General features: G+C 41.9%; 2 protein-coding genes across 6 annotated transcripts in view; both read right to left on the minus strand.

Annotated features, from left to right (window-relative positions):
• Positions 1 to 13,580, minus strand: part of ralgps1 (Ral GEF with PH domain and SH3 binding motif 1) — a 259,497-nt gene extending 245,917 nt beyond the window's left edge. For all 3 annotated transcript variants that reach the window (XM_060931718.1, XM_060931716.1, XM_060931719.1), the window contains exon 1: positions 13,304 to 13,580. The gene's annotated coding sequence lies outside the window, so the exon portion shown is untranslated. The remainder of the gene's footprint in view (positions 1 to 13,303) is intronic.
• A 607-nt stretch (positions 13,581 to 14,187) lies between these two features.
• The window catches only part of zbtb34 (zinc finger and BTB domain containing 34), a 79,238-nt gene continuing 71,592 nt past the window's right edge, over positions 14,188 to 21,833 (minus strand). For all 3 annotated transcript variants that reach the window (XM_060931721.1, XM_060931720.1, XM_060931722.1), the window contains exon 2: positions 14,188 to 21,285. In XM_060931721.1, coding sequence (XP_060787704.1) covers positions 19,731 to 21,251 — 1,521 coding nt within the window. In that variant the 5' untranslated portion in view covers positions 21,252 to 21,285 and the 3' untranslated portion in view covers positions 14,188 to 19,730. The remainder of the gene's footprint in view (positions 21,286 to 21,833) is intronic.

Raw genomic sequence — 21,833 nt, forward strand, 5'->3', positions numbered from 1 at the left:
ACATGCAAACTCCACACAGAAAGGCCCTCGCCGACCCCGGGGCTCGAACCCAGGACCTTCTTGCTGTGAGGCGACAGCGCTAACCACTACACCACCGTGCCGCCACCACATTATTAAATATATTATTATTATTATTATTATTAAAAAGTATTAGATACTCATCCGAGGCTTTGGCACGTAAAGAAAAAAAAAGCGCTAGGTGATGTGGAATATTTGGCCTTGATAACGGATATGTGGTCCAGCTGCAACATGATGCTCTATATGTCAGCTACCGTACATTATGTGGACCGAGAGTGGGCAATGCAGTCCAAATGCCTGCAGACGAGTTTCATGCCAGAGACACATTCAGCGGACCATTTAGAAGACGCATTGCGCGAGACACTTGCCGAATGGAAAATAGAGGAGAAAAAGATCGCCTGTATAACAACGGGGCGAATATTGTCACAGCCATCAGGCAATTGAAATGGCCGTGGTTAAGTTGTTTTGGGCACAATTTGAACCTGGCCATAACCAACTCGCTTGCGCAACAGAGGGCCAGTACAGACCGAGCGTTTGGAGTTTGCCGAGCAGTCAACACTGCGTTTGCGCACAGCTGGCTTCGGAGAAATGAGCTGCGCAAAGCGCAGGTGGAAATGAACCTCCCCGAGCACTCACTGATCACGGCAAGATATTAATCTGCTCTAACAATGAAAGACTAGTATTCAAACTATGAGAAGAAACTACACTTAAGCTATTACTCATTGTTTATTTACACCATATCAATTGAAGATGCGTTTCGGCCTTTGAACGCGCTAATTTTTCCAATTTATTAGTGTTTGAATTATTGCACCAGCTTTTAAAATCATGATTTAATATTGTTTTTTTTAATGTCTTTACATTTATCAGAATCACCTTCATTCTTCCCTTTGGTTTGACATTATGGCTTAGAGTGGACCATTTTGTGTCTGAAAGTAGGCCTATTTACCAGATTAAAGTTATTTGACTTCTGCCGAAGTCTGCGCTTCACTGCCGTTTGATAAGGTGCAATATTTCCCGACTGAAGTCGTTAATAGTGGCTATTTGTTTGAACAACATGACAAATTTTACATTAAAAGTATAGTGTAGGCTAAAAAATGAAGTCAAAATTTATTATTAGTAGCATACTGTATTTGTGTAACCACATGTTATGTTCACTAGCACGTCCCTGCACCATAGCCTACGTGAACAAGCGGTAATAGGATATTACTTTATTATGATTTATATAATTATGTATTTATATATAATTGTTATATAATATATTTATATATTAAACAAAACTAACTAAACTAACAAAAAACTAACTTTTTAGGTTAAATAGGCCCAGATGATACCGTATATGCATGTTTATGACAGGAGGGGGCGTGGTATCACGATGGTGGCTCTCCATCGTGATGGATGACCACCATCGTCGATGGACGATGGCATCATCTATCGGCACAGCCCTATTCTGACCCTCTCTGGTACAACCAGATCATGCTACACCCAATATACCCCCAGTTGTTTGGGTATCTGCTGTTGCCATGGCAACAGTTTATGCAAATGAGCTGAATCTGCAAAAAATTTACTACTAGTTCCCCCAAGGGCACTAGTGTTTATATATATATATATATATATATATATATATATATATATATATATATATATATATATCTTGTCTTATTAAAAAAAAATACATTTCACCCCTTTTTGGCTCACCTGAGCATACCTGTTAATTAGCTAATTAACAGGTAATTAGGGTTATAAATCACCCCAGAGCAGGTAAGACTTTGCAAAAATCTCACTAGATTATTCCCCAAAGTCCACCCTTTCAGGAAATGTATGGTTTGTCAATGATTTTCATGATATTTTATTAAGAAATAAGATTTCTTCATGGGCAAAAAAATGCCCATTTAAATCCAGCATGATGAGGGTTAGTATGCCATCCTCACCTTTTCATCCAGACTTGGGACTGGCCTGTGTGTGTCTTATGGCTATAATATAAAGGTGTATTTAAAGAGTTCATTGTACTTCTATTTCTATAAGAATATCTACAGTGGTGAGAATTCAATATCTACAATGTTGAGAATATATGAGCCAAAGTGGAAACTATGACAAAAAAGGAAAATATGTCTACATCACACAGGGTGGGTTACAGGCAAAGCTTATTCTATAAACAAGTTAGTTGCATGGTGAAGCAAAACTTAGCTTATTCTAAAACTTATACAATTGTTAATGTAAAACAGTAATCAACAGCATGTATTAAACGAACAGAGAACAAGAAAAAAGGAAATTTTTAAATGTAACTAAGAAATTGATAGAGCAAGGAATGCAAACAAAATATCAATGTGAACAAACAAAGATATAATAATGTTAAAATATGAATAAACTTTTCATTAATTTCACCTTAAAATGCACCAGAATGCACGAATAGGAATTGAAAAATCAAAATTTTCCAGGGGAGGGCCCCCGGACCCCCCTCTTTGTGCAAGCACCTGTGGCGCTTGCAGCGGCAGCCGTGGTTCGGGTACCGCGCGCATTCGGGCAACCACATTTTCCATTTGGGCCAGTAACTTTTCAATTCCACTGGCCCAATGGGCCACCAGTGGCAAATGCTTAATGTCTAGGCCTGTGTCTCATCAAATAACGGAGTTGCTTGAGAGACCCGTTTTGTGACAAAATTGGTGCTGGTATTTCTATCCAATATCACTCTAATAAGATTAAGTTAAAAATTTACTCTAGCATACTGATGGAAAAGCTTAAACTTGAAGTTAAAACACGGAAAAATATTTTTATTGCAACTCTTCCCAAATCCACGAGCACCGATCAAAAATCATGTCACACACGTAACATCCTCTTGTTCATCTAAGTTATGATCGTTCAGATAGTGCTTAAAAGGCCATTTTTGAAATTAAATAAAAGCTGGGCATGTGTGTTTTAAATAGATATGAATCTGACTGCTATCGTGTTTTTTGGCAAAAAATTGATAAATTTGTCTTTTATTTGTATATAAATGTACAGTCAGGCAGCGTGGTGGTGTAATGTTAGCACTGTTGCCTCACAGCAAGAAGGTCCTGGGTTCAAGCCCAGTGGCCGACGAGGGCCTTTCTGTGTGGAGTTTGCATGTTCTCCCCGTGTCTGTGTGGGTTTCCTCTGGGTGCTCTGGTTTCCCCCACAGTCCAAAGACATGCAAGGTTAGGCTAACTGGGGGCTCTAAATTGACCGTACAGGTGTGAATGTGGTTGTGAATGGTTGGCTGTCTCAATGTGTCAGCCCTGCAATGACCTGACGACTTGTCCAGGGTGTACCCTGCCTCTCGCCCATAGTCAGCTGGGATAGGCTCCAGCTTGCCTGTGACCCTGTACAGAATAAGCAACTACAGATAATGGATGGATGGATGCACGGTTGTAACCCTCCGTCCAACTGTTACATGCGAAACAGGTGCCCACTAATTCCTACTCGGAAGTGTTAACACAGAGCTAACTAGGTCATGGGGATCTCCGGACACACTTGTGATATCATTGCATGAGACATCCGGGATGCATGCAATGGCGGCAAGGTAGGTGAAAGTCGGAGTGTGTCCAACAAAATTACGACCATGTTACATGCGTTACACACCAGTGACTCCTGTAGTTTCAATTCATAAATATTTTTATGAATAGAGTAAAACACTTTCATTACTCGGGTTAAACAACCACCTTACAAGGTACATTTTAATGCGTTATCACTACTCTGCCTCCAACAGTTTTTCCTGGGTAAAATCGGTGTGAAATTTTGTTAAAACAGGCTGGACCCAACTTCTCATCTCATCTCATTATCTCTAGCCGCTTTATCCTTCTACAGGGTCGCAGGCAAGCTGGAGCCTATCCCAGCTGACTACGGGCGAAAGGCGGGGTACACCCTGGACAAGTCGCCAGGTCATCACAGGGCTGACACATAGACACAGACAACCATTCACACCTACGGTCAATTTAGAGTCACCAGTTAACCTAACCTGCATGTCTTTGGACTGTGGGGGAAACCGGAGCACCCGGAGGAAACCCACGCGGACACGGGGAGAACATGCAAACTCCACACAGAAAGGCCCTCGCCGGCCCCGGGGTTCGAACCCAGGACCTTCTTGCTGTGAGGCGACAGCGCTAACCACTACACCACCGTGCCGCCCTGGACCCAACTTATGCATTTTAATTGTTTTTTCTGCATGATATTTGAAATTCTTTTCTATTAATATCATGCAGAGTCTTATTATTATTTCTCTATGAGAAATCATGACTATTTTTGTAAATCTTTTGGCTCAAAAATTAGTGCCCAGGTTACACGCGCGACACCAGATTTTCAGTGTGGTCTCCTGCACAGCACAGTGGAAGAGTTCTCCCCCCCATGATACAGTTGTGATCAGAAGTTTACATACAGTGACGTGAATGTCATGACAATATTTGGGCTTTCTTTTGCTGTGGCAGAATGCACAGCATACATCTTTTAAAAAACAAAACAAAAAAACTAGAAATTTGGTGCCCAAGTTTTAATTTTCTTTGGGTTTTCTGAAATCAACACAGGGTCAAAATTATACATACAGGGTGTAGGTGCAATTGGTAATTAAGTGATCAATCTCGTTAAATCAGTCTCATTAAATCTGAAGGTCTCATTACATAATACCATTAATTTTGATGCTTAATACTAAATTACCAAACAGCTAAATTATGGTATATTCCAAATTATTATGATCACTTACCGTATTACACAACTCACATGCACCTTGGAATTCTTTGAGGTTGGGTACTTCAAAAATATCGGAACAAATAACACAGTTTCAATAATTAATTGAATTTATTATAACATAAAATGAATGATGGCAGTTGAAATATATACAAATATGATATATACTTGATGGGCGTGTGTGTTTTATCTGAGGTGTGTGTAACCACATGGAAAAGAATTAGCTCTGTGTTTGTGTGTGTGTGTGTCCACGTGGTGTAGGCCCTGTGGCCTAAGCAAAAGGTTAGCCTAGCTTGCTAACGAGATAAAAGAATGCTAGCTAAGGTGTGTTTGTGAGTGAGTGAGAGTCCATGTGGCTTGAACAAAGAGTTAGCATGGATTGCTAGCTAAGGTATGTTATGAGGCCTATGGCCTAGCAAAGAAAAAGGCTAGTGTGGGATGCTAACTGAGGTGTGTTTGACCACGTGGTGAGGCCTTACAGTCCCTTGGAGACAATACAGTTAGCTCTGGATGCTAATGAGACAGAAGAATTAGCCATAGCAGCTAACCCACTAGCTTTATAACATTATCAAATTCACTGAAATCTTGATGTCAAAATGTGTAAATAATGAAATTAAAGTGTTAGAAAGAAAAAGGGGGCATGCAAAACCTATTAAACAATTGAGAGATTGTTCTATTTTGTTAATCAATTCAACACAGAGTGTCTACAGTGTACACAATTAAACCATTCCTGAGTTTAATTCACATTCCTTAATAAAGCTAATTCCTAAGACTAGTTTTTCTGCCCAAATACCAGTCTCTTACTTCAGTATCTCGTCTCTACGTGAGATTATGAGATGATGTTCTGAGACTTTGAGTTTCACTGCTGTGGAGCACGCGAGTCGCTTCCGTGGAAAGCAGAGGATTTCTTGGTCCGACGCGTGGTCGCTTGTGATGAAAAGAAGTTCTCTGATCAGACAATGTGCACAGCTTTTTAATTAGAAGGATCCGGTCGCTACTAAACTTTAACTGCTTGGGCTGCAGTCCGTACGTACGTATAATGAATAACTGAAAACCGGTTGTAACTCAAGCTGAGTTTAAAACCGCGCGATCCTAGAATCTACCGTGGCCAAAGGTGAAAGAAAAGCGCGAAACTCTGATTCTTGAGGAAAAGAAAAGGAAAGACGTCTTTATCTGGTTTGCTCGGGGCGAGCGAATCTCTTTGTGTCCAGACGGCTTGAAGTCCAGACGAGAGAGAGACAGAAGCGTTGTTCCGTTACTTATGCCTTCAGGGAGGAAGTGACGTCATGGAGGACGTGACGTAGGTCAACGTGGAAGTTGGCTGATGGGAAATGTAGTTTCTTAAAGGGACTGTACCTACAAGGGTAAAACATTTACATACGCTCACTTAGATTATTAATTCAGAGGTGCTGAAACTTTCAAAATGTCTTATCTTGCCAAGGCGGAGGTCTCTTAACTTCCTGTTAGTGATCATGATTTACTACAGCTGGTAGCTTCTCTGTGCCTTCATAAAAAGGGTTTGTTTAAAGCACTCATTGGATTGACCAACACAGTAAAACGGGAAAGTCCAAGGAGCTCGGTGCAGATCTGAGAAAGAGGATCATATATGTACACAACTCTGGAATGTCTCTTAGAGCCATTTCTAAACAACTGCAAATTCCAAGATTAGTTCAAACAATCAAATGCAAGTTATTGTGAGGTGTAGTCACTTTGCCAATCCACTTTGCTTCAAGAAAACCCAAACTGTCACCCTTAGCTGAAAGGAAATTGGTTTGGATGGTCAGGAACAACCTGGGAACCACCATGGCACAGTCCTGCCATGAACTGGAAGCTGATGGATCACTGTCTACAGTTCAGATCACTATGGACCAAGAGGCTGCTATCCAAGAAATAACCCCCTGCTCCAAAATTGATACCTTCAAGCTTAACTAAAGTTTGAAGCTGACCACATGGACAAAGAAAAAAAAAAAAGCCTTCTGGAGGATAGCTGCATGGTCAGATGAGACAAAGATTGAGTTGTTTGGCCATAATGACCACCATGTAGAGAGGGACACTGTACCAGCTAGTGGTGGTAGGATCATCATGCTCTGGGGCTGTTTTGCTGCAAGTGGAACTAGTTCATTGTACAAAGTGGATGGAATAATGGAGAACTACCTCAGAATTCTTCAGCATAAACCATCAGAAACTTGAACACGACTTGGGACTTACAACAGGACAATAAACCCAAACATGCATCAGAGCTGGTTGTGGAGGATAAAGCAGGCTAACATTAAGCTTAAAACAAGTCCTGACTTCAACCCGATTGAAAATATATGGACCGTGCTTCTAAGTCGAGTCCATGCCAAGAAAAAAAAAAAAAAATTGAACTCTACCATGAAGAGTCGTGAAATATCCAACCAAAATTCTATTAGAAGGTTGTTCATGGTAAACAAAAATGTTTGGTCAAGGTGAATCTTGCAAAGAGACATTTTACCCAAATATTAGGTGTGCTGTATGTATAATTTTGACCCTGTGTTGATTTCAGAAAACCCAAAGAAAATTAAAACTTGTGCACCAAATGTTAGTGTTTTTTTTTTTTTATTAAAAGAGGTATGCTGTACATTCTGCCCCAGAAAAAGAACAGCTGAAAGAAAATTATGCCATGACATTCATATCCAAGATGACACCGTCACTGTAAGGAAAAATTCTGACCACAAATGTATACCAGGAGTACTATAAATAATTATAACCCATATTTAAAGCTCTCCTTGCAGTTTTAAATTGAGTGGCATGTCACAAAGTAGTAACCCCTCATCATAAAAAGATCCATAACTTATCTCTGCAATATACAGATTTGGATAGACAATATTAAGTTCATCACTGATCTCCAATGCATTTCTGCACAAGTTGGCTTGGATGCGTACTATTGAAATAATAGCTTTGCTCAGGCATGTGAATGTACTGTGCATGTTTTTTTTTTTTAATTATTGCTGGTACTGACAAAATATGCTTCTAGCGTCAACAAAAATCAGTGCCTGCAGTCATGATACGGACAACATCCCTAACTGATGATTTAACAGGATGGAATTTTTTTTTTCAATGAGAGTTATTTTTTCTTTAAATGCATAATACAACTACTTATCCTCATCACATACAGCTTTTGAAAATGAGCTAGTGTGTGTTATTCCACTAGGAGACAATAGGGCAAAAAGCCCATAAAGTATAATTACTTATAAAATACACCAATATGCAATTCTTGATTACAAGCTAATAATTTGACACTGTAAACTTCTCTCTTTCCAAACAAACTAATGTAGGAGTTTCACAGCAAGTGTGTGTGTGTGTGTGTGTATATAAAAATTGTTTTGCAAACGATAGGGGAAATTAACACTTTTTTAAAGCAAAACATAACCTTCATCATCATCTCCTTCTCCTCTGAAGAATCACCACCTTAACATGGTGGAGGGATTTAGGTATCCCGGTGATCCTGGGAGCTGTGCTGTTGGGGCTATTAGCCCCTGATAGGGTCTCCCAAAGCAAATTGGTTTCAGGGGAGGGGCCAGATTAAGAGCGATGAACAGACACCGATGAAACAGCAAAGAAGGAGCTGCAGCACCTCGCCTGGGAATGGGAAACCGGGGCCTCCTCCTGGAGCCAGACCTGGGAAGGGAGCTCGCTGGCAAGCGTCTGGCTGCCAGGCCTTGGTTTATGGGGCCTGGCCAGGCCCAGCCTGAAGAAATTACATGTAGCTGCTGCCATGTGGGCTCACCACCTGCAAGGACAGGCACTGGGGTCGGGTGCATTGTGAGCCGGGTGGCAGGCAAAGGTGGGAGGCCTTGGGCATGCTGATTCTTGGCAGTGCAGACTAATTCTTGGGACATGTAAGATCACCTCTCTGGCGAGAAAGAAACCAGAGCTGGTATGGGAGGCAGAGCGGTACCAACTAAATATAGTTGGGCTCGCCTCCACGCATAGCACTGGTTCTGGAACCAAACTCTTGGAGAGGAGTTGGACTCTCCTTTACTGGACTTGCCCAGGGTGAGAGGTGCTGGGCAGGTATAGGGATACACACGAGCCCCCCGCTGAGTGCCACTGTGTAGGAGTTCTTAGGCCAAAGATCAATGATCGACTTTGTGGTCATATCATCAGACCTGCAATCATATGTGTCTTGGACACTCGGGTGAAGAGAGGCGCAGAGTTGTCAACTGATCACCACCTGGTGGCAAGTTGGATCAGATGGTGGGGGAGGTTGCCGGACAGACCTGGCAAACCCAACCATATAGTGAGGGTGAACATCTGGTCGAGTCCTCTATTCATGAGGCTTCAATTCCCACCTCTGGAAGAGCTTTTTGTGCATCCCAGGGGAGGTCATGGATGTGGAATCCAAAAATAGACCATGTTCAAAGCCTCCATTGTAGAGAGCTGTGGCCAAAGGTCACTGGTGCCTATCGTGGTGGTAACCTAAGAACCCGCTGGTGGACACTGGTGGTGAAGGAAGCAGTCAAGCTGAAGAAAGAGGCCTTTTGGGCTTGGTTAGCCCAGGAGTCACTTGAGGCAGCAGGCAGGTACCGCGAGGCCAGAAGGGTTGCAGCTTCAGCAGTTGCTGAAACAAAAACCCAGGTGAAGGAGGAGTTTGGGGAAGCCATGGAGAAGGACTTTCAGTTGGCCTCAAGGAAGTTCTGGCAAACTGTTTGGCCACTCAGGAAGGGGAAGCAGGGCTTGCCTCAGGCTGTGTGCAGCGAGGGAGGAGAACTGCTGACCCAAACTGGGGATTATTGTCGGGTGGTGGTAACACTCTGAGGAACTCCTGAACCTGTCCAACATGTCCTCCGTAGAAGAGGTGGAATCTGAGGACTCCGGGGAAGCTTCGCCCATATCTTTGGCAGAGATCACCAAGGTAGTCAAGAAGCTCCTTGGTGGCAAGGCGCCAGGGGTGGATGAGATTTGCCCCAAGATGCTGAAGGCTCTTTGTTGGGCTGTCTTGGCTGGCACACCTCTTCAAGATCACGTGGAGGTCAGGTACAGTGCCTGTGGAGGGGCAGACCAGAGTGGTCGTTCCTCTTTTTTAAAAAAGGGGACCAGTGTGTGTGCTCCAATTATAGGGGTAACACACTGCTCAGCCTTACTGGGAAAGTGTATTCAAGGGTGCTGGAAAGGAGGCTCTGACCGATCACCGAACCTCAGATTCAGGAGTAGCAATGTAAATTCCATCCTGGTCGTGGAATGGTGGACCAGCTCTTTAGCCTGGCAAGGTTGTTGTTGTTGTGTGTGTGTGTGTGTGTGTGTGTGGGGGGGGTGTTTCATGGGAGTATAACCAGTCAGTCTACATGGAGTTTTGTAGATTTGGAAAAGGCTTACAACTGGGTCTTCCAGGGGATCTTGTGGGGGTCACTACAAGAACATAGGGTATTGGGGTCCTTGCACCAAGCCATCCAGTCCTTGTACAACCAAAGTGTGAGCAGTGTCCATATTCTCAGCATAAAGTCAAAACACATTTCCGGTGGGTGTTGGACTCCGCCAAGGCTGCCCCTTGTCGCCGATCCTGTTTGTGATCTTCATGGATGAGATCTCAAGGCACAGCTAGGGTGAGGAGGGTGTATGATTTGGGAACCTCAGAACTGCACCTCTGCTCTTTGCAGATGATGTGGTTCTCTTGGCTCCTTCAGAGAGTGACCTTCAGCATGCACTGGGACAGTCTGCAGTCAAGACTAAAATGGCTGGAATGAGAGTCAGCACCTCCAAGTATGGGGCCATGGTTCTCTGCCAGAAAAAGGTGGATTGCTCCCTCCGGGTTGGGAGTGAGCCACGGCCCCAAGTGAAGGAGTTCAAGTATCTCGGGGGCTTGTTTACAAGTGATGGCAAAATGGAGCATGAGATGGACAGGTGGATTGGGGGCGGTGTCATCAGTAACACGGGCATTGTACCGGACCATTGTGGTGAAGAGGGAGCCGAGCCAGAAGGCAAAGCTTTTGATTTACCAGTCAATCTACGGGCCAACCTTCACCTATGGTCATGAGCTTTAGGTAGTGACCAAAAGGATGAGATTGCAGATACAAGCAGCTTAAATGCGCTTTCTCCGTAGGGTGACTGAGCTCACCCTTAGAGATAGGGTGAGGAGCTCAGACATCCAGAGGGATCTTGGAGCACAGTCACTGCTCCTTTACGTCAAAAGGAGTCAGCTGAGGTGGTTCAAGCATCAGATTAGAATGTCTCCTGGGCACCTTCCTTTGGAGGTTTTCCAGGCACATGCAACTAGCAGGAGACCTCAGAGTCAACCCAGAACACACTAGAGAGCTTATATATCTCCTCTGGCATGGGAGTGCCTTGGGATCCCCCAGGAAGAACTGGAAAGCGTTGCTGGGGAGAGGGGCGCCTGGAATACCCTGCTTAGCCTGCTGCCACCGCAACCCAACTTTGAATAAGTGGAAGAAAATGGATGGATGGATGAAAATGTAACTTTATTTACAAAACCTCCTCTACGTCATTGCCATTTCATCTCTCACACTCATGGTAAACTTGTGTTAACACACAATGGAATTACAGTTCAAATGCATTCCTTTAAATTATCTTTGTGCTATCTTCCTGGCACACAATGATTTCAATATGTTCTTTTGTCAACGGCATTCTTAAAGAAAAAAAAGGAAAATATCAAGGATGAAAGATTTTGGAAGACATTTTGCGAAGTGTTCATTTCCCATATGTACAGAGACTCTTGGGACTTTCTGTACGGTATATGGATTACCTCCGCCAACTTTGTTGGGGGAGGTTATGTTTTTGCCTCCATTTATCCATTTCCAACGTAACTCAACAAGTAGTGAACAGATTGAGGAAAGGTGAGCCAAGGCCAAAGAACAATTGATTGGATTTGGATGCAAACCCAGATGTGTGTGAGAATCCAGAGCCAGGATTTTTGTCTGTTCCCATCCATCATCTGTAGCTGCTTATCCTGTCCTACAGGGTCACAGGCAAGCTGGAGCTTATCCCAGCTGACTATGGACGAGAGGCAGGGTACACCCTGGACAAGTCGTCAGATCATTGCAGGCAACCATTCACACTCACGTTCACACCTACGGTCAATTTAGAGCCAGCAATTAGCCTAACCTGCATGCCTTTGGACCGTGGGGGACACCCGGAGGAAACCCACGCAGACACAGGGAGAGCATGCAAACTCCACACAGAAAGGCCCCTGGGCTCAAACCCAGGACCTTCTTGCTGTGAGGCGACAGTGCTAACCATTACACCACCGTGCTGCCCTGTCTGTTCCCAATGTAACTCAAAAAGTAGTGAACGGATTTTGATGAAATTTGGTGTACAGCTTTAGTATTATCCGAGGTTCAAGTGATTTGATTGACACGTGGCATGGCGGGCGGCACGGTGGTGTCGTGGTTAGCGCTGTCGCCTCACAGCAAGAAGGTCCGGGTTTGAGCCCCGTGGCCGACGAGGGCCTTTCTGTGCGGAGTTTGCATGTTCTCCCCGTGTCCGCGTGGGTTTCCTCCGGGTGCTCCAGTTTCCCCCACAGTCCAAAGACATGCAGGTTAGGTTAACTGGTGACTCTAAATTGACCGTAGGTGTGAATGTGAATGGTTGTCTGTGTCCATGTGTCAGCCCTGTGATGACCTGGCAACTTGTCCAGGGTGTACCCCGCCTTTTGCCCGTCGTCAGCTGGGATAGGCTCCAGCTTGCCTGCGACCCTGTAGAACAGGATAAAGCGGCTAGAGATAATGAGACGAGACGTGGCATGGCAGAGGTATGCACTCTTTCTAGTTTATATTGAAAAAAAACAAAATTTTTTACAGGGGATCTATATTTAAAGTGTGTATTCGTAATGTACCTTCCAGATAAAATCAACCTATTTAACAGATGTGTCATTTGTTTACTAAACCGATGTTTTGGTCTGGTCGACTTAACCAAAAACGAGTTTTGTTTTAGAGAAACCCTTTAATGATCCTTTGTAGATAAGAGACACATACTGTGCAAAGGTACAGTTTAGTACTTTTGTTGTTGTTGTTTTGAGTGCACCAGGTTGTCAATCTGCTTTAATGTGAAAGTGGAAGCCACACATAAAGGCAGGTACTTTCCTGAGTCTCTTAGCCAGCTAAATGCAATGGCATTCGCAATACAGGTTTCATATTTTACAAGGAAATAGTCGCCCTTGTTTAGAACAGGAAACAAAAACCAAGCTAAATATCGCATAAAACTTCACTTAGCTGTATTATAGCACGACTAAAAACGTAGGCGGATGGTTTTCACTGCACTAGTGACAACACAGATTTCCAAAAGCCTGTGATTCTGACTTGGAGTACAGCCGCTAGCGTTAAGCAGCCCAAGTAGTATCAAAACAAACCAAGTCGGCTAAAGAATTAGCCTAAATAATCACTAATAAAACAAACAAACAAAAAACCTCAGTAATTACAAAGCGTGAAAACATATCAGCCTTTTACTCGAGTACTGACATAATGAAGAGCATCTCGTACTAAGGATGTTTTCAAAGCAATGGCGCAGGCGCAGTATTGACCAGGGTGCAAATTAAATGGCACCTTCTTCTTTCTGCCTAATATTCGCAAGTCGTATTGCTGCCGTGTGTTTTATTCATGAGGATTATTTCCCAACTCACCCGTTGAAGGTAAGGTGTCTTTCTCCAGACCACAGACTCAGCAGGTTTGGTGAATGTATGTTGCTGTAGATCAATCAGAGACACCGCGCCTGCTCCAGTCCGTGTCGATGTGGCTAGTAGGAGCTCCCTATTCTGAATCAAATGTTTAAATTGTGCTTTTCGGTTATTCTTCTTAAAGAGCCTTGTGCTGACATGTTATATCGCAGCGTATATATCGTTACTACTCGATGGCGGACAGGATCACTTACCAACAGCTGGCTATAGCCATCGGTTAGTGTCAGGTACGGTCGGGTTTCTGATGGAAAGCAATATGGACGAATCACATTTTAGGATTATGCTGTTAAGCCCCGCCTTGTGCAAAGCAACCAATCATGAATTAGGTCAGCATCGTGTCGCGCAGGTGCGTCTGCTTTTCGAGTTCACACGCGGCAGTAAATGACGGGCTGAACTGCCTTCCAGCTGCGGTGTCAGAGAGAGAATCTAAATAGTAGTCCTCTACACAGTTGAAACAAATATTCGTCATTTAAATTCTATTCCCTAGAACTAGATTTATGATAAGTATGAGCTTTTAAACTACCTGGATTGAGAAAGCTCCTCCGTCGCTAAAACTCTAAACAACATGCACTGATTAGACTCGATATCAATTACAGACAACGGATGTAAACAAAACACCGACTCCCAGTGTTTGGCCTTTTTTTTTTTGTTCCCCCTCCTAGTATAAACAGCGACATCAAGCGGTGGAATGATGGTAGTGCTGCAGCCAAGCTGACCCCAGCATTACACAAAGTTCTGCTGACTTCATCCACCCATAGCTCAGGCTTACATTTGGCATTAGAATAAAGCATTGGTTTTGGTTTCTCAATAAATAAATAAAATGCGAAACGTTTGCCAAATCAGCATCTTTATTTTACAAACAAATACATTTTGTGCATCTATTGTCATTTATAGATCATAAAAAAGCAATTTACAAGCTCTATAAAATAAAAAGCAGCACAGAATGATTATGAGCAAAATATATCATTTGAATAAATATTTCATGCTATGAAACAAAATTCAGAAATGGCGAGTTAACCTTTACAGCATTGGCACCAGCTAGCTTTAATGTACTTCATAATTGTATAAAACAGTAGAATTTCTGAGGTTCACAGTAGGGTTTGTGAGGTTGTTAAATCTAGTGGATTACAGAGAGATACTTCCATGGAAAGAGCTCAAAGATCTCCAGCGTTTCCTCAAAGCGAAAGCCCTGTGCTCATCCCATGGACACAAAGCAACAAATGGGGAAGAAAAAAAAAAAAGTGGGTGTTTTACAGACACCCATGAGGCAGACGTTTTTGTTTTTTGTTTGGGGGGAGGGAACCACTGACTGAGGACTTGCTTCCCCAACCTGAAGTAAAAGTGCATGATTAACCTGAACATACAAAATGCATTGCATGTCCAAAGTGGCCATAGCTGAATACTTGTAAACCCTGAGTTGTAGTTTTTTTTTTTTTTTGCCTTATCACAGAATGCATGAGAACTAGAAGCATATAGAATTCTAGGGACTGTTTGATAGCAGAAATCCTTCAATAAGACATACTTGTTACTTCCAGTCTGGTGTGTTCAAGCTCTCATGGTTTTAATTTGCAGTCCCAGTACATGAGGATGTGGAAGAGATCTTTGTGGCTCTCAAGGAAGCAGCATATCCCTCCCTGGATGCTTTTCATATTTGATACAGATACAGCACTGAACTGATAGACGAATGAATGGAGTACAAACGTAGACAAATACACAAAATATCCATGAGGCTCAGAAACTCATAGCCTTCAGCTGATACATGGCCTATGAACTGTAGTAAACAAAGAAGCCAAACTTTGAAGCATTTTCACACAATGTATCCAAATGTTCACAAGTCTGTTAGTCCTCATCCTTCTCCTCGGCGGCTCCCTGATATCACTTTGAAACAGGATACTTCTGTAATGTGCAACAGACCGCTGTGCCAAACTGCTTCAAAAAGGATATTGCTTTTGCATATTACACAGTGGTGACATGTTGGAAGCAGAGAAGCAATGGAAGACTTTATAACTAATATCAGTGTTCATAAACTACCTGAAGCAAGTCAGCTTTTATATAAGGACAAGCTGTAAATTCTTAAAGTAGTCCTATAGCTATTCTTGTGAACCCGCCCTTCTTTCTTGCTCACAGTTCATAGTAACTGCCTCGCCCTTCTGTGGTTTGAACATAAACTGAACAGTTATCCTGTCAAAATGAACTGATGATAATCTTGTTATACTCAACCATATTTAAAAATCACCACCAATTCCCTTATGTACACATTAGTATATAAAAGCAAATACACCTGACCAGTCTAAAAGCACCATTAAAAAGGTTAAAACCCCCTATAAGTGAAATATTTTGAGGCCTTATATTTGAGTCCCAAGAGGGGTAAAATATGGTAAGCTAGTCCCCTCAATGTAGAATATCTTGATTACATAAAAAAAATAAAAATAATTCATCTTAAGTGCATGCCAGACAAAAAAAAAAAAGTTTAAAACAAAAACAAACACAGATCCCCATTTCGCTTTTTGTTATAGCTGTGGTAACCACCATGCAGTACATTTCTACATCTACAAGTGGTCTAGCATGCACTTCAATATTAAACTGCAGAGTGGCTGACAATGAAAAAGATTCATTCTACCAAGATGTAATTAAAAGTTAAATTCAATAGTTGAAGGTACAATTCACTTATTTCAAGAGGTAGCTTCTCGTGTATGAAGCCGTCTGATTGTCCCTTTATGACCTGCTACAATCTCTTCAGTCAAAACTGCATATTACATTTATTAATGCAAAACCTCTGCTACTGCATTTAACTTCTTAACTCCATAGTATAACACACAAAGAAACAGGTAAAAACTTATACGCATTTACAAAGCGAGAACCCTGACAAGTGATGTTAAGTGTTGTTAACTGCTTGATAAATACATATAAACCAAAATGAACCAATTGATGCAAAAAAATGGATCTGTCCTGTAAATTAGCATTTCTTGTGGCAAGGCACAGATTCAATCCTAATACAGATTCTTCAATAAGAACTGACGTTTCAAAATCACTTGTTCAAAGAAATGAAAACCTCCAGTTATTCTACCACTATCACGTATTTATGGCTTAAGTCACACTTGCCTTACCTGCAGTTAAGCAGATTTTTTTGTTCATACACGGTTAGAGAAAGGACAAAATAAATAAATAAAAATCATAGCAAGAACTGTAGTACTGGTGCCCCATGGGTGTTTGGCTGGAAAATAGTTTCATGATTTCTCGTTAGTTGGGGGATTTGGGTTTGCTCTCAACACTCAGCTGTGCGGTGTATATAACCATCACTACATATTTTTGGTTTGCTCTTTGGTTAGTGGCCAATATTGCATTAACTGTTAGGCAGACATAATCTAATCTCTTTTCTACATGTGATCTAACCAATCAAAACCATCATTTTCACCAGAACAATGGCTGTAGGCACATGTATATATCTTATGGTAGGTATACATAATTGACTGTACCTCATCTGTTACAGGGACCAGAGGATCACTACTGACTGCAACCTGTCATTTTCAGCACAGAAACGAAACTATAGTCAGTTTATACCTGCTTGCAAACCTTTTGACTGATTTTTGATTGGGGGGGGACAAAAAACAAAACCCTAAATTTTTTTTTTTTAAATTAAGAGAACAGAACCTCCAAAGAATTCTATGAAGCACTGCTACTTCTCAGTGTGAAATCTCACCTTAGATAAACCTTAAGACAAAGGGTTTGACAGTTTCCTTGAAAAGTACTCACAATATAAAAAAAAATAAAAAAAATATACAAATACAAGGACAAACTGATTTAAATAACCAGCCGTGTTCAGAAAAAAAAAGACCCCCCCCCAAAAAAAAAAAAAAAAAGCACCACCATTAGTAAATAAACCATGAAACCATCTGCTTTGGTCAAGGGAAGATGCTGTATGTTAACTGTAAAATCAAGAAAAATGTAAACTTGACAATACTGTAGACACAGGCTAATCATTATTTCAAATTAAGTGCCATGATCTTCAATAAGGGGCTTTCAAAAGCAAAGGCCGAGCACAAGTGGTATCTGTTAAGCAGGCGTGGTGGCCCTGAAGCAATCTGCACAAGTGTCTCTCAGAGCAAAGAGCACGAAAGTTTCCAGTGACAATTTTGAAGAGTACAAATAGAGCATTATGCACCACCGTTTTCCAAAACAGTTAGAAAAATTTTCCAGCGATTGTCAAGGGTAAACTTTTTCACCTGACTTGTAATGGAAGTCTGCATATTCTACACATTAAAGAACTTTAATGGGAGACTATGGTGATTAGAACAAATACCATTATCTAATGTTGGCCAGTGAAGACATAAAACCGTATAGTCATGCAGAGTACATAAACTGTGCTCTCCACAAAGGTTCATTCATGGGGATGAAAACTTATGTGCCTTCAAAGTCGAATATTCATCAATTACACTTTCTTTTTTTTCTTTAAGAACACTGTCAGAAGCCAAAGTAAACCAACTTGGAACAGTATGACTATTACTTATTTTGGCCTGAAGAGATCAAACTGTCATCTCCCCAACAAAAGGTTTACAGATTATTTCTCCTCACTGTAAGTCAAACACATTTACAGAATTGATTCTAGGAATATTTCAAGCTCAAACAAATACTTATGTCTAAAAATTTGAATCATAAATGAAAATTGTTAGCATTTACTTGTATACAGTGCTCATATTCTTGTTTTACCAAAAAAGGTACTGACTCAATTTTCAGCTTAAGAATTTTTGCTTATAGTGCTGATATTCCTGCTGCCTTTTTTTTTTTTTTAAAGTTCTCTTGGCGATAATTTGGTAGACTTTGCCACCTTGACAATGGAAGCAGGATGTCCACTTACGGTTTTCTTGAGATTAGCATCATCCAACCTTTCTGGATCAAGCTTATCCAAATGCTGCTTATACAACATTGATATTTCAATACATTTTAAGGTTTATGTAGTTAATATCTTCACAAAGATTATTAGTTTAGACTACACCAACAGAATTCAAAATTTCCTCCACATCCTCCAGCGAGTATTTCTTATGTAGAATAAATTTTCCTATGTAGAAAAAAGGAAGCTTTAAAGGCAACAAAAGACATTTCATCCCCAAACTGGCTGATGCATCTCATCAGAACTGTGTAAAGCTACACATACAATTTATTAGCTTTGAAACAAGTAACATACTGACAATCATCTTACACTAATCAAAAATGTATTTCATGCTTGTTTCGTGTTGAGGATTTTCAGCACGAGTTTCAGCACTGAGATTATACTTGCACTGCTCAAATGTGTTTCTGGACATCAAGCTTTTTCATAGTGGAAAACGTGGTCCAACACAAGTCTTAGAAAACCAACAAGCAGCAAATAAATACTGCAAGGAGAAAAAGCTCTGACTTTTTAAATATACTAACTTTCTTGTATTAAAATCTCTAAATATTGAAAAACAATGGGTTTTCTTGCTTTATAGTCCGTGATGTTTGATTATTACTTGCTACTGTAGATCCAAACTGTAAGTAACAATACAATCTGTATCTGCCGAATATCTGGTGTCTAACTCCCCATCCTTAATGCTGCAGAGAGTAGGCAGACTATAACCTAACCTTACCCATAACAACTACTTAAAAAAAAAAAAAAACACCCTCTCAAAAAACAAGCAACCCCCCCCCACCATATAGAGCATTTTGCACAAATCCAATGGCAGCGGTTTGGATTTCATACAGACCTAAAGAGTTCACTTTAGTACCAAGGCTTTGTGTAGTGAAAATGTGTTGTGCCAAGATTGCTAGGTAAAGCAACTGAAACCTTTTAAAACAAGATGCTTCTTCACTTCCCTTCAGGTTCTGGACTGAGGTAGAACCCGGTTGGAGCTGAATAAACTTTGACAATACTGCCTTATTGTGAATATGTTACATTGTATGATGAGGTATTGAACAGATGTGTCACAGAGCTTTTGCACTGATAGGTAAAACCAATCCTTGTGAGTTACTGGCCTACTTGAGACCAAATGTGCAAAAATGGGTCAGGTAAAAGCATGATATGACAAGCATCTTAACTGAGCTTTCACATTATTCATTATTGCAACATGCCTATATTACTCTATACTTAGAAACATGGAAATATTTATCGATAAAAACATTTTAAAAAAAAATCTTTAAAGGCCTTAATTATTGAGACGTCCCACTCAATCCTTCTCCCTGACTACAATTCCCCACACCTTTGAAAAACTTGCTTGTTGAGAATGTTCTCTCTTCTTAAACCAGATCGCAAAAATTCCCAAGTAGAAAGATGTGCAAGGCAGGTTCAACATCCACTTCTACTGAAATGGTCAACCTTTAAATGTTGCACATCACAGAACAAAACTCATTACAATCCTTCTTAATAATCGCATCCGGACCCAGGGGGTTCTTCGGCACTGCACTTTACACTCTCTCTGCTTGCGGTTTTTGCAGACCCATCATCGTTACAGACATCGCTGTAGACATTCTCTGAGACCTCCACTGGTGCCCCTCGCTGGCCATCTGTAGCATCCCCTGGTGGGCCTGTGTGGTTGTTCATCTCGACGCTGGAACCCATGTGCTTCTTACGCAAGTGCTGGTTGAGGGTGCCCTGAAAAGGGAAGCACTTGCCACAAATCTGGCAGTTGAAGGGCTTATTGTCTGTGTGGCCACGGATGTGATACTCTAGTTGGTCTTTGCGCGTGTACTTCTTGCCACAGTACTTGCAGACAAAAGGAGTAATGCCCATATGCAAACGCATGTGGCGGTCCAGGCTGCCTTTCTGGTTGAAGGACTTGCCACAGTAGACACACACAAGGCGCTCGTTGAACGGATACCAATGGCCACGGAGACCCCGTTCCCTCACGTCATTCTCAAAAACAACTCCTGATGCTATTCCCTCTCCATCCTCTGTACCTGGCTTAGGCTGAGAAAGTACATCAGCCGCAATTGGCATATTCCGCTTAGATCTGGTGCGACTACCTCGAAATCCACTGAGAATCGACTGAGAGGGACTGGATGGACTGATGCCGACAAAGCAAGATGAAGGTAGTGCTGAATAGGTGTACTGAGTAGCGGGGGGCACTGGCCCATAAGGTCCTACGGTCACGGCTAGAACTTGCTCACCATCCACCAGTTCTGTGTGGTGGCTATCGTCTCCTGCTGATGAGCTGTCTGAGTAACTGGGCCGCTCCGTTTTTTCCAGCTTGATGTGAATGTCAGAGACTTGCCCATTCTTCTCAATCAAGTCCACTTGATCAGGTTCTGCTTCCATGGATGCCTCCTGTTCTGAAGCACAATCGCTCCCTCGATCTGACTGCCCTTCCTCTGCCAAGTGTGCAAACCCTTTTCCACCTCCACTTGCTTCTATGCGATGGCTTTTCCTAGGGTAATAGGAGGGGGAAATCTGAGTAGGATTCAAAAAAATACCTGCCTCTTTTGCCCCATTGTGTCCAGCTCTAGAATCAAGGTCGTCTTCAGCTTCTGCTCGGCCAGAAATCACAGGCAGACTGATCTTTGAGTGGAGGCCCTCCAGTATCTGTGTACATTTGTCAATGACCGCCTGCATTTGCAGGAAGCTGGCAGCCGTGAGGAAGCTAACAACATCACGCAGATGCAGCTCCATGTGTCCCGTGTAACAAAAAGTCAATAGCTGCTCAAAAACTGCAGGATTCTTGATCACTGAAATGGAGAGCCCACTCATGGTGCCGAGGGAGGAGTGGTCACGGAAGTACGGTGAACTGGCAGCCAGCACAGCTTTGTGTGCCTGGAATGGTTGGCCCTGGATGTGCACAATAATATCGCAGAGCTTACCCTGGAGCCGCAGCTCATTGAGCTGCTTAAGGACAGTGTTGCTGAACTCTGGCACATCAAACTCTATGAAGCTGCCGTCGTCCTCCATGACTCACTGAGGTCTCCCCTGGTTTGCAGAAAACCTACAAGATCAACAAAAAAAGTGTTTAACTGCATTATTTAAAATAAATATTATACAATAGAAATGCCAAAACAATTGGAAAATATTATCAAAAACAATACAAACAGAAATAAAAAAAAAAAAAAAAAAAAAAAGGTTTACTAGGCCAAAAATACCCTTTTTTTGGTTTGAAACTCCAAGAACATGGGCTTGACTGCTTTCCTGAACTGCACGAGTCAATTTTGCAAGTAGATCTGGTACTATGGGTAAGACTTTTGTTGAAAAAGAACAAAGTGAAATAATAAACTGGATTGCTTTTCATTTGTAACAGTCTACACAGCTACACAATTTTTTCAGTTTAAAAAAAAAAAAAGGGGGGGGGGGAACCCAGCAAGGCAGGGCTCAACATTAACAGTTGTCCGACCGGAAGGGACAACTAAATGTTTAGTCCAGACAAATCAAATCCACCTCTGCTTTTCCGACGGGACAAGTTGAATTGCTCCCAACTCTCCAGGAAGTTCCAGGAGTCTCCCGTATATTGATAGTGGCTCCCTCAGAGAGAGTGCAAGT

Source organism: Neoarius graeffei, chromosome 10 (assembly GCF_027579695.1).
Source record: "Neoarius graeffei isolate fNeoGra1 chromosome 10, fNeoGra1.pri, whole genome shotgun sequence".
Lineage (NCBI taxonomy): Eukaryota > Metazoa > Chordata > Actinopteri > Siluriformes > Ariidae > Neoarius > Neoarius graeffei.